The sequence below is a fragment of the Dreissena polymorpha genome, chromosome 6 (assembly GCF_020536995.1).
Source record: "Dreissena polymorpha isolate Duluth1 chromosome 6, UMN_Dpol_1.0, whole genome shotgun sequence".
Lineage (NCBI taxonomy): Eukaryota > Metazoa > Mollusca > Bivalvia > Myida > Dreissenidae > Dreissena > Dreissena polymorpha.
In genome coordinates, this window is record NC_068360.1 from 91,661,950 (window position 1) to 91,675,441 (window position 13,492).

At 36.4% G+C, this 13,492-nt stretch overlaps 1 protein-coding gene across 3 annotated transcripts in view; it reads left to right on the forward strand.

Moving 5' to 3' along the window:
• The window catches only part of LOC127833395 (fatty acid CoA ligase Acsl3-like), a 63,375-nt gene that overhangs the window by 24,611 nt on the left and 25,272 nt on the right, over nt 1-13,492 (forward strand). For all 3 annotated transcript variants that reach the window (XM_052358624.1, XM_052358625.1, XM_052358623.1), the window contains 3 exons: nt 3,982-4,160; nt 4,786-4,995; nt 10,077-10,254. In XM_052358624.1, coding sequence (XP_052214584.1) covers nt 4,026-4,160; nt 4,786-4,995; nt 10,077-10,254 — 523 coding nt within the window. In that variant the 5' untranslated portion in view covers nt 3,982-4,025. The remainder of the gene's footprint in view (nt 1-3,981; nt 4,161-4,785; nt 4,996-10,076; nt 10,255-13,492) is intronic.

Genomic DNA, 13,492 nt, shown 5'->3' on the forward strand with positions numbered 1-13,492 from the left:
TTCTTGGATATTGAAGGGTGTATAATTGACTTTACAGAAACATTCGCAGCAATTATAATAAATATACAGTCCAACCTGCCCGAGCGACCGCCTGTTAATAGCGACCAACAGTCAATAACGACCACACCGATTTCCTCCCGAACAATTTCACTATATATTGAACCTGCGAATAAAGCCCACCTGTGAACAAAGACCAACGACCACCCTTTTACATTCCCAAATCTCCATTTTGATAGCTTACAACGACCACTGCAATCATAAAAATCAACGATTTCGCAACTTTTAAAAAACAAAATGCTGCCAGGTCGCTGCTTAGTCACGTGATACACATCTTACCAGTGGACTCATCGGTCGCTATGGAGATATTGGCAAGTGACAGTTTATTGCACTCGATAGCAGTTGTTTGTTATTTAACATGCATTGCTAATTGGTAGTCGCCTGCTTCTCTTATGCATTTGAACAGTTTGTCAAAAGTGTAAAAATTTGCCTTTGTATTTAGGTGACTCGCGATTAATGTACTAATTGCCGAAAATATCAAAGACAAATTTGGGGCTTTCATAAACTCATGAAGGAAATTAACGGTTTTATATCATTTACGATGCCTATTAAAGACAAACATTTTGATAGTCATTCTCTTCTTAAATTTCTCCGTTATAAGACGTTCATAGATTATAGAAAAGTAAATTGTCAGTTCAAGTTAACCATTATGGCTTCCAAGCGGAAGTTCTTGACGTTGGAAGAACGCGTTAAGGTCATTAGTTTGTTAGGTAAAGGACACAGTTGTAGACGAGTGGCTAGTGAACTTGGTGTAGGAAAAACTCAAATTCAGAGCATTTTAAAGCGTAAACATGAGCTTATGGACGAATTCGAGGAGAACGTAAACTGTGAAAGTAAACGCCCTAAGCGTGAGTCGGAATTAGCGTCAGTGAATGACTTAGTGCATAAGTGGTTTGTTGACGCAAGTGCAAGGCTCTTATACAAATATCAGATGTCATTTATTGTCCATTATTGTCAACTTTACTGGTTGTGTAATAGTGATTCATGTATAAATGTTTGCTATGTTATGTGTTTTTTGTACTTTGTTCTTTGTAGAATTACATGTACATGTACGTATACATGTATGTCAATAGTTATTTATACAGTATATGATAAATTAAATAAATAATAAAAACATAAGGGAATAGAAATACAACATGTAATAAATATACAAATGTAAAACAAAACTGTGTTTTCAATCCTTTATTTCATTATACATGCAAAGGTATTCAAACATTTAAACAATAGAGCTCATACATAGATAAGGTACCTGTTAAAAAACTACTAGCATATTTGCAAAGTTTCGATCGACCCTGCGAATAAAGACCACCTGTGAACAAAGACCACAACGACCAAATCCCTTGAGTGGTCTTTATTGACAGGTTGGACTGTATGTAGCTTCTTAAACAGTTACTGTATTAGATTTTCCAGTCTGAATTATGATGCTAATACAACTACACATTAAAACTCATGACTAATACTATTTCTTCATTTTTCTAGACAAGAAAACACAAGCCAACTAGTAAGCTAAGTAAATGAACACTTATTTCACTGTCTCATCCGTTTCCCATCATGTTTTCTAATGTTTTACGCCACCGATGCAATCAAATCTTTTAATATCGGGGCGACAATGTCTTTTTCTGGGTTTACAGATTTAATGTCAGGATGGTTAGAAGTCACCGTATGTAGTTATTACATGACAACAAAGTGTTGTTTTGAGCCGCTTTCGGTTAAGCCGGCATTCAATTGCGCGCAAACATATCGTTTTTACGGATTTACAAGTTACAGGAAATCACGCAACAGCTAGAATAGACTATAATAAATGAACCCAGTCTACAACTTTTCGGTAATTTAAATTAACGAAAAGCGTCGTTAGGTTAGAGACCAACAAATGACGCCGCGCAGACGTATCGGTACGGCCAGATTTTTTTCGTAAATGCGTAAAATGGATATTAATGTCATAATTGTACGTCCAGTTTATAAAAATAAATGCATAAATCTTCATGAAAAATGCGTATTTATGAGTTGTGGTGGATAACAATTCTTGAGTTAAGTGGTTATACAAGTATGTTAAAGAAGTGTAATATCTTATTTCATCATCATGTATCTTAAAATAACCCTTTCCCATTCAGAAGCAAAGTGAAAATGGCTATGTGCAAACAGTGTATTTACTATTATCTTATTTCATCATTATTTATCTTAACCCTTTCCCACTCAGAAGCAAAGTGAAAATGGCTGTGTGCAAACAGCATAAAACCAGAACAGCCTGCGAGTTACTCGCAGTCTGTTTAGGTTTTATGCTGTTTATTGCCCATCAGTATCCTTTATAAGCCTTTAAAACCCGAATTTAGTAAGAAAGGTCTTAAATTGAACTTTCTAAGTGACTACAAATGCGTGAAAATACGTATCTAAGTGGTAAAAGCTTAAGATGTTTTCTTTCAATAACTTGATCAATGCTTCTTCAAGTAGCAGTGATTTCTTTTTGGTAAAATTTACCGCCGATTTTTGGCTGCTTCCCAATGGCAAAAATCAAAGTTTTTTCCCAAAAAGCTGACCTGAAAATTTCCCCAAAAAAAGGCCCATGTTTTTTTTTTAAGAATGAAGTTTCTTTTGCCTTATTATTTCTTAACTCTAGATCTCAACTATTTATTTATTAAACATCCTGCAAAATATATAACTTTAATTTAGTTCTTTTTGTTGATAAATAATTCCCAAATTTGCAACTTTTATAAATTGAAACAATCCCAATTTGACCAGACTCCTTTTCCCAAAATGGCTAGAAAACCCCTGAACATGCACTTTTAAATAATTTTAATTCTATTACTTATAATCATATGTATAATGCTTAATGTTTCCCAATTTCATGGTTTATTGCGCTATTTTTCCCAATTTCATGGTTTATTGCGCTAATTTTCCCAATTTCATGGTTTATCGCACTATTTTTCCCAATTTCATGGTTTATAGCACTAATTTTCCCAATTCAAATGGCACAGGCTGTAAAAAATAAAAGCAAAAAAAATCACTGAGTAGGGAAAGAAATAAGGGCGCCTATCTCAGATGGTAGAGTGCTAGGGCAAGAAGTGTGATGGGCTTTAAAATAAATCAACTTTAACTTCGTCTCCCTATCCAGCTTTATTAGTTGAACCTTAGCTTTTGAATACATATCAGGGCTTAGCCATGAGGGAGACCTGGGAGATATTGTCTTCCTCTAATTACATGAAGGAGAAGTGACATCTACTCCTTTTGATGATTTACTTTGAGCCAGATATTGACCGATAATATATTAATTTAATTCAGTTAAATATAATAATACCACATTGTAACGAATGTTTAAGTGTGTTTGTTTATATTTGTGAATGTTTTACCCCAAACTGCCAAATGTGAGTTGTTCCTGATTTATCATAATCATGATAGGCATGGTTTAATGAGGGGAATAAAATAAGTTAGCTTATTCATGCCTAGCGTCCTGAAAAAAGGACATTGCAAACAGCGTAGACCCAGATGAGACGCCGCATGATGCGGCGTCTCATCTGGGTCTGCGCTGTTTGCTTAAAGACTTTTCTGTAAGAAATATTCTAAATATAGAAATAAATATACCAGACACCCCTACTTTTGGAAATAAATTGATCCAATTTAGAAGGATGGGAGAGTCCACTGGGCATAAATGGGTTAAAATAACATAAATACTCAAAATCAACCAACATTTTGCAAAATATTTCGTAAAATAAAGTAAACACATAGCCAAAAGTTTAACGCTAGATGTGGTCTGGTAAAATAGATTTTATGCAATACAGTTTGTGCCACAATATCCTCCAATTGAATTTCCTTCCACGATATTCAAACATTGACAAGCAAACGAGAGATTGGCTTTTGGCAGTGTCTAAAGAACGATGTTTTCATGAGAACTTATCTCTATATCTTGAACCTTTTATTTTCTACTTGCAGACAACGCATGTAAAACCAGCACGCCTTGACACTTTTGATCAGAAATGGCTGATGTATTGAACAATGTGGTGTTCGGGGTATTGAAGGCCCTGTCAGTGGTCTACAATGTCATCACCATCATCCCTTACTATGTGATGTGCCAACCAGGAGAACGACTGAGGAGATCCAACAGAATTAAGGTTGGGTAACCATGTTTGCCTATCTAAGTTATAGTGCAAAAGTATTGTAATTTAAATATGTGCGGGTTGTTGTTTTTTTGACAAATGTTTGGCTAAAATTCTTCCCCATTTCCATTCTCAAAAAGTATATTCGTCCCATTTTACTGCCTATAATAACCAATTGAAAATTTCCAAAGTGTAGATTCCAAAAAGGTCAGTTGTAACATTGAACAACAATAAACAAAAATGTAGACTTCACCACAAAGTATGACATGTGGTAGGGGAAACTATTTAGAAACAAAGTGAACAATATCACTTCAGAATTTCAGTGGTGACGCATTTGTAATTATTGAAAGAGTTGTTAAAAGTAATTGCATTTTAGTTGCACTCTGTAAAAAAATACTTTATGCATGTGCGTAAAGTGTCGTCCCAGATTATTAAGGGACGACACTATCCGCCTTAACTGGATTTTTGCTAAAAAGGGACTTCCTTTAAACTAAGAAATTCCTTAAAAGCGGAAACTGTTGTCCATGATAAGCTTGTGCAGGACTTCACAGGCTAATATGGGATCACATTTTATGCACATGCATTAAGCCTCTTTTTTTCTAGAGCCCTGTTCATTTATTTTGTTTTTTGTTACCAACAGGCCCGAAGTGTTGATGGAAACCCAGCCTCTCCGTTCCGTGCTGTGGACTCTCCCCAGCAGCTGTCCACGACCCCGTTCCCAGAATGCAAGACTCTTGACGAATTGTTCCAGCGTGCGGTGAGTGTATATGGCGACAAGAACTGCTTGGGCACGCGAGAACTGCTGAGGGAAGAAGACGAGATGCAGCAGAATGGACGTGTATTCAAGAAGGTGAATTTTCTTACTGTGGGTAGTTTATGTATGACTGGTTCTGGAAAAACTGGGCTAAATCATGTGCGTAAAGTGGCATCCCAGATTAGCCTGTGCAGTGTGCACAGGCTAATCAGGGATGACATTTTCCACCTTTATTGTATTGTTTGTTTAAAAGAAGTCTATTCTAAGCAAAAATCTAGTTAAGGTGGACAGTCTTTTCCCTGATTAGCCTTTGTGGACTTCAGAGAAGAGCTAGTTAGCGATTTATTGTTTACTATTGAACAACAAACAATAATTAAGAGTTCTGATGTGAAGAAAATAAATTGCAACTGTGCTTTAATAGCTCCAGCATAGTTTCTAGATTAGAATCAGTAAAACTTTGTATTATTATTCCTCATGACTAATGCATTTTTGGCTAACTAATCCCATGCTCTTGGGTAATAGGTCAGGGTCACAAACTTTAGTTCCCACTCTGTAGTTTGTACTGGCCTAAGAGGATTTTAATATAATTATGCCCCCCTTCGAAGAAGAGTGGGTATATTGCTTTGCTCATGTCGGTCGGTCGGTCCGTCGGTCCGTCCACCAGGTGGTTTCCAGATGATAACTCAAGAACGCATACGCCTAGGATCATGAAACTTCATAGGTAGATTGATCATGACTCGCAGATGACCCCTATTGATTTTGAGGTCACTAGGTTAAAGGTCAAGGTCACGGTGACCCGAAATAGTAAATTGGTTTCCGGATGATAACTCAAGAACGCATACGCCTAGGATCATGAAACTTCATGGGTAGATTGATCATGACTTGCAGATGACCCTTATTGATTTTGAGGTCACTAGGTCAAAGGTCAAGGTCACGGTGACCCGAAATAGTAAAATGGTTTCCGGATGATAACTCAAGAATGCATACGCCTAGGATCATGAAACTTCATGGGTAGATTGATCATGACTCGCAGATGACCCCTATTGATTTTGAGGTCACTAGGTCAAAGGTCAAGGTCACGGTGACCCGAAATAGTAAAATGGTTTCCCGGATGATAACTCAAGAATGCATATGCCTAGGATCATGAAACTTCATGGGTAGATTGATAAAGACTCGCAGATGACCCCTATTGATTTTGAGGTCACTAGGTCAAAGGTCAAGGTCACGGTGACCCGAAATAGTAAAATGGTTTTCGGATGATAACTCAAGAACGCATATGTCTAGGATCATGAAACTTCATAGGTAGATTGATCATGACTCGCAGATGACCCCTATTGATTTTGAGGTCACAAGGTCAAAGGTCAAGGTCAGGGTGAACCGAAATAGTAAAATGATTTTCGGATGATAACTCAAGAACGCTTTTGCCTAAGATCATGACACTTCATAGGTACATTGATCGTGACTCGCAGATGACCCCTATTGATTTTCAGGTCACTAGTTTATTCTGTTTTCACACTGTCCAGTAAAGAGACTTACAAATTGAATTTTGACACATGTTCATTCATAATGATGTATAAGCCTTTGTTTCTGTGCCAGTAAATACTATGTTTATGGAAATGACGTGAGAATTCAACATTTAAAAAACCAATGTAATATGATATGTAATATTATATGGCAACAGGACAGTTGTGATTTGCTGGGTCAATTCTATTTAGCTTGACCATCCAAGCGGTTGATAGCTTTGACAAACTGGTGGTCTGAAACATTGAGAAAATGTCACGATTCACTGAAAATAAATCATACATGTAATTCTTGCTACGCAACTTGCATTTAATTTTGTCAATTCAAATTATACATAAAAATATAATTAATTTTTAATCTGCTTGTTAATTAATTGAAAAACAGCAACACAGTTTGTATGTATAAAACAATGTTAATACATAAATAGGATCAAGCATATTAAAATATCAACTTAGATTTAGTTTCCTTTACTGTACAGGATTTGTAAAGTTTGGTTAATATTTGTGTATTGAACAAAAATAACAACAGTGTAAAGAAAAGTTAATTTGGGGATGTTCTATCCAAACCCTGAGAGTTCAGATTTCCTCAAATGCCAAGTAAAGATTGTAAATTTCAACCCACTCCTCTGGTTAGTTTTCAGAGGCACATATAATTAACGTTTGAGCTTAGTGTCTCATTTGTACATGCATTACTGTATTAACTCCAAATCAACTAGTACAAGTGGTAGGCCAGTATTACATGGACTGGTGTTCACTGTTTACACAGTTTCTCAACCCCATCTGATACTGGTCAGTATCTTGGCAAGTGGCCAAAGTTGGGAGCGGAATTAATGGTCTATTACATAACTGACTTCTGTGTGTGGTAAACACATGATACTGGTCATGTGGTCAAGTTGCACTTGTATACATTTGCCCAATACACAACACTTGCCTTGGCTATTTTTAATCAGATTGCATTGCTATCCATGGTGGTCATTGACTAGGGGAGTTAACTGCTATAAATGACATGTTTCATTACCATTAATAAATAAAACATTACAAATTGTGTGCACGTTTCACATATTGTCAAATAAGTCAAAATGTGTGAAAGGAATCCAAAAAATCAAAGACTCAATCATATAATGGATATAATTGATTAGTATAGGTCATGATTGGTTTTTGCACTATTAATTGGATACATTTCACAGGTCATTGACATACAGTGACAAAAAACATATTCACACAATGGCTGTCACTACAACGGAGAGCCCATATGGGGGGCATGCATGTTTTACAAACAGCCCTTGTTTTTGATAATTATTCCCCATGACAAGACAATGTGCAACACTCAACTTTCATGCTCCTATGTGAAAGGTCAAGGAAGTGTAATAGTATTTAACTATTGTTTTGTGACTTCAATGTCTTGGATTATGTAACTTATTAATCTCCATTTCAAACTATAAGTAACATATAAGTCTTATTACTCCTCAGTCAAAGGTCAAGGTCACAAATAACAGAAAGGTCTATAATTTAAATTTCAGTTCTGTTACTTATTGCCAAGAAGGAATCTAATATTTATGCCCCCAAAGGAGGGCATATAGTTAATGCACTGTCTGTCTGTCTGTCCGTCCGTCTGTCCGTCACACTTTTGCGTTTCATCAGGCACTAATTGTCATGGATTTTATTTTAGGGGTCCTCTCAACAAGGAAATCAAATGTCAAACGAACCTTCAGGTTCGAAGCTTATATCTGACATTAAAAAAAAGTCCATGAATGTAAGATCAAATGAAAATTACAGATTTTGTGAATCCATGAAATTTCATGTTAACAAAAATGAAAGAACTTACAGTATTAAGGCAGACAGCCTTGGTGCATAATGGTCCCTACACATACATGTACACATGTAGCCATTCTCCACACAAAGCCTTATTTGGCCCTATAGTTGGTGACCACCCAGTGTTTTTTGAGGTAATGATTTAGGCCAAATTAGACGTACATGTATTCCCAATATCAAAAAGTAGACATTTTCAGCAATTCCTGCCAAAACATTAAACAAATATAAATTTAGTTTCATTTCCCTATCTAGCTCAATAAGTTGAACTTACATGTAAGTAAATATAAAATTGAAAACACTTAAGTTCTCAATTTTAAATTATTTGTTAGCAAAAAAAACACAACTTTACACCAACGTCCTAATTAAGTAAAAAGAATGTGACTTTTTGAATCAAAAGGGCTTGGAACCTATTCCCAAAATGGTGGAAAAAAAACAACATTGCATCAGTATTATGCCATGCAACCCCCGGGCATATTCGGCACTACTCCTAGCCATAACTCTACACAAAGATATATTTGGCCCAATAGTAGGAGTGACCACTAGTAGTCGAAATTAAATCCCTGCCAAAAAGGTACTTGAACAATATAATCAAGTGAAGCATTAACCAATCCATGTGAAAAACAATTTTTAGCGAGGCTGTATTCGGAGAAAACCCGAGCTATTGTCTTGGCCAGCTCGTCCAACGTCCGCCGTAGGCGTCGTGCTAAAACCTTAACATTGGCTCTAAAATCAAAGTGCTTCCACCTACAACTTTGAAACTTCATATGTAGGTGCACCTTGATGAGTTCTTCACGCCACACCCATTTTTGGGTCACTAGGTCAAAGGCCAAGGTCACTGTGACCTCTAATATAAAACTTTAACATAGGCTCTAAAATCAAAGTGCTTCCACCTACAACTTTGAAACTTCATATGTAGTTGCACCTTGATGAGTTCTACATGCCACATCTATTTTGGGTCACTAGGTCAAAGGTCAAGGTCACTGTGACCTCTAATATAAAACTTTAACAAAAACCTTAACATTGCCTCTAAAATCAAAGTGCTTCCACCTACAACTTTGAAACTTCATATGTAGATGCACCTTGATGTGTTCTACACGCCACACCCATTTTTGGGTCACTAGGTCAAAGGTCAAGGTCACTGTGACCTCTAAAAAAAAAAACAATTCTGACAAGCTTTCGCAGCCGAGCGTGGCACCCGTTATGCGGTGCTCTTGTTTCTTTTTGCCAGACATGAGGTCTGATAACTTTTTTAATATACCAGACCTCACCGAATTTTACCGGACCTAGCTTTTCTTTAGACAAACAATAGAGTTTATTGCTATGAGTATAACATTCGCAATGTTTAACAATTCTAAAAACAATAAAATAACAACACAATGTATGCCTGTTATATTAAAACATGTTGTAAAAACTTTCAATTAAAAGAGAAGGAAGCTTTGTGATTTTTTACACAATACATCTAAAACTTGTTGTGTCACCTACGTCATGAAACAATGTGCAATATTTGACTAGTTCTAAGAATCGCGCTTGCAGTTTGTTACGTCACCAGCAAAGATAGCAAGTTCGACTGGTTGGTAAAATCCATTTTATTTTCAAGTTAAATAATCTTTCCAAGTAAAATAAACATAAACCAGTCCTATTTTGTTTCATATTCCTAGTTCAGTTTTCATTTTTTAACCAAAACTTATTTTTACAAATTGATTTTTTTTTATCAGACAAGAGGTCAGACAATTTTGTGAATAATACCGGATCTTGGCAAATTTTATCGGAAATGTCAGAGTTGTGATTTTTTTGCATGGATTGCGTTATTTATAAAACTAAATACTCTATCCATTTATATCCCAGGTTGTGATGGGAGAATACAATTGGCAGTCGTTTGAGGGAGTGTTCACACGCCTCACCAACCTTGGTAGTGGGCTGCTGGCGGTGGGTCAAAAACCACGCAGAAACATCCTGATCTTTGCCGAGACCCGTGCAGAATGGATGATTGCAGCCCAAGCCTGCTTTAAATACAACTTTCCTGGTAGGATTTCCATTGTGTTTTTTGTTAGGATTTATTTGGACCCTAATGCCTTAATGTTTTGTGTATGATCTTTGCTTTAAATACAACTTTCCTATTAGGTTATCCATAGTTTTTTGTTGCAATTTTTCAGGCTCTAATGCCTTAACATTTTGTGTATGACCTTCATTTTTGTGTGTGATCCTTTAGGTATGATCTTTTTATGTCCCCCACTATAGTAGTGGGGACATATTGTTTTTGCCCTGTCTGTTGGTCTGTTGCTTGGTTGGTTGGTTGGTTGGTTTGCGCTTACTTTAACATTTGCAATAACTTTTGCAATATTGAAGATAGCAACTTGATTTTTGGCATGCATATGTATCTCATGGAGCTGCACATTTTGAGTGGTGAAAGGTCAAGGTCATCCTTCAAGGGCAAAGGTCAAATATATGGGTCAAAAACGCTCATTTAATGTACACTTTTGCAGTATTTCAATATTCAAGATAGCAACTTGATATTTGGCATGCATATGTATCTCATGGAGCTGCACATTTTGAGTGGTGAAAGGTCAAGGTCATCCTTCAAGGTCAGAGGTCAAATATATGTGGCCCAAATCGCTTATTTTATGAATACTTTTGCAATATTGAAGATAGCAACTTGATATTTGGCATGCATGTGTATCTCATGGAGCTGCACATTTTGAGTGGTGAAAGGTCAAGGTCATCCTTCAAGGTCAGAGGTCAAATATATGTGGCCCAAATCGCTTATTTTATGAATACTTTTGCAATATTGAAGATAGCAACTTGATATTTGGCATGCATGTTTATCTCATGTAGCTGCACATTTTTAGTGGTGAAAGGTCAAGGTCATCCTTCAAGGTCAAATATATGGGTCAAAATTGCTCATGTAATGTCACTTCTGCAATATTGAAGCTAGCAATTTTATATTTGAAATGCATGTGTATCTCATGGAGCTGCACATTTTGAGTGGGTCAAGGTCAAGGTCATCCTACAAGGTCAAACGTCATGCATATAGGGGGACATTGTGTTTCACAAACACATCTTGTTTGGTTTATTATTATTTTTACCCTTTATCACTTAGATACGCATTTTCACACATGTGTAGTCCCTTGGAAAGTTTAATTTAATTTCAGACCCTTCTTACTAGATTCAAGTTTGTAAGGGTTCATTTCCAAACCTTAGATACTGATAAGAAGCAAACAGCATAAATCGAAACAGACTGCAAGTAACTTTATGCTGTTTGCTGCTCATCAGTATCATTGGGTTGGAAATGAAGCCTTTTAAATTTGGATCTAGTAAGAAAGGTTTTTAATTTAAGGTAGCGCAGCCGTAATGATTTCCCGCGATTTTCTTCAAAGAGCCTTTTTACCTGTTTACTTATGGATATATAATTTAAACTGGCACTATTTTTAAGTTGCCGTGGCGGAGTGGTTAAGGCGATGGACTTGAAATCTTTTGGGATTTTCCCGCGCAGGTTCGAATCCTGTCGACAGCGGATACTTTTTGTGACGCGTTTTATTTCTTTTCTAATGTTATTTGATTTAATATAGCATTTAAGCTTTGTTTATTGTTAAATATGTTGCAATTTTAATGCACATTCTTCAATTTTTAAAATTAAAACAACGTTATGGCTAAATTGGGTGATTTACTGCTGAATCATGCATGCTGCATTTTTATTTTTATTTCAAAAAGTAAACAGTAAATCTATCTATGTCTTGGTATTTGTGCTGTATATAGTGTATCTATAATAACTAAGTTCAAAAAATTACTTAAATGATACTATTTTGAATTTTATGACACTTTGTTTTTAACCAATCCAATTTCTACTTGGCTGAAACCACTTAAATTTCATGGCGCTCTTCCATAGATAACAAGTTATAAAAAATAAATGTCTTTAAAAGAATACTTATTTTATCTTGTTTAAACTTTAAACACCTTTACTGCATTTATACACACCAACTGCATGTCCATATTTGGAAATCTGGATGAATTATATATAGGAACTTTCATATACCCCAGGGGTGCAAATAAACTGGACAAAAGCCGAGCGTTCGGGTGGTTTTGAAAAAATCAGTACATTTTTTTTAATAGCACGGAAAGCCTACAAATTTGCATGTAGTTCAGTGAAATGATGCTGATTAAGAAAATAATACATTAGATTATATTTGGAAAGGTGCCTATTATGGGTGCGCTACCTTAATTTAATTTTCAAAGTGACTACAAATGCGTGGAAATGTGTATCTGAGCGGTAAAGGGTTAAGGTATATTGTGCTGAAAGTGTGTGTGTAGCTTTCATACCTGTAGACTTAGCTTTGGTATGCATTAGGGGTTAGTCAGTGTGTGTGTAGCTTTCATACATATAGACTTAGCTTTGGTATGCATTAGGGGCTAGTCAGGGTGTGTGTAGCTTTCATACCTGTAGACTTAGCTTTGGTATGCATTAGGGGCTAGTCAGTGTGTGTGTAGCTTTCATACATATAGACTTAGCTTTGGTATGCATTAGGGGCTAGTCAGTGTGTGTGTAGCTTTCATACATGTAGACTTAGCTTTGGTATGCATTAGGGGCTAGTTAGTGTGTGTGTAGCTTTCATACCTGTAGACTTAGCTTTGGTATGCATTAGGGGCTAGTGTGTGTGTAGCTTTCATACATGTAGACTTAGCTTTGGTATACATTAGGGGCCAGTGTGTGTGTAGCTTTCATACATGTAGACTTAGCTTTAGTATGCATTAGGGGCTAGTCAGTGTGTGTGTAGCTTTCATACATGTAGACTAAGCTTTGGTATGCATTAGGGGCTAGTCAGTGTGTGTGTAGCTTTCATTCATGTAGACTTAGCTTTGGTATGCATTAGGGGCTAGTCAGTGTGTGTGTAGCTTTCATACATGTAGACTTAGCTTTGGTATGCATTAGGGGCTAGTGTGTGTGTAGCTTTCATACATGTAGACTTAGCTTTGGTATGCATTAGGGGCTAGTCAGTGTGTGTGTGTAGCTTTCATTCATGTAGACTTAGCTTTGGTATGCATTAGGGGCTAGTCAGTGTGTGTGTAGCTTTCATACATGTAGACTTAGCTTTGGTATGCATTAGGGGCTAGTCAGTGTGTGTGTAGCTTTCATACATGTAGACTTAGCTTTGGTATGCATTAGGGGCTAGTCAGTGTGTGTGTAGCTTTCATACATGTAGACTTAGCTTTGGTATGCATTAGGCGCTAGTCAGTGTGTGTGTAGCTTTCATACATGTAGACTTAGC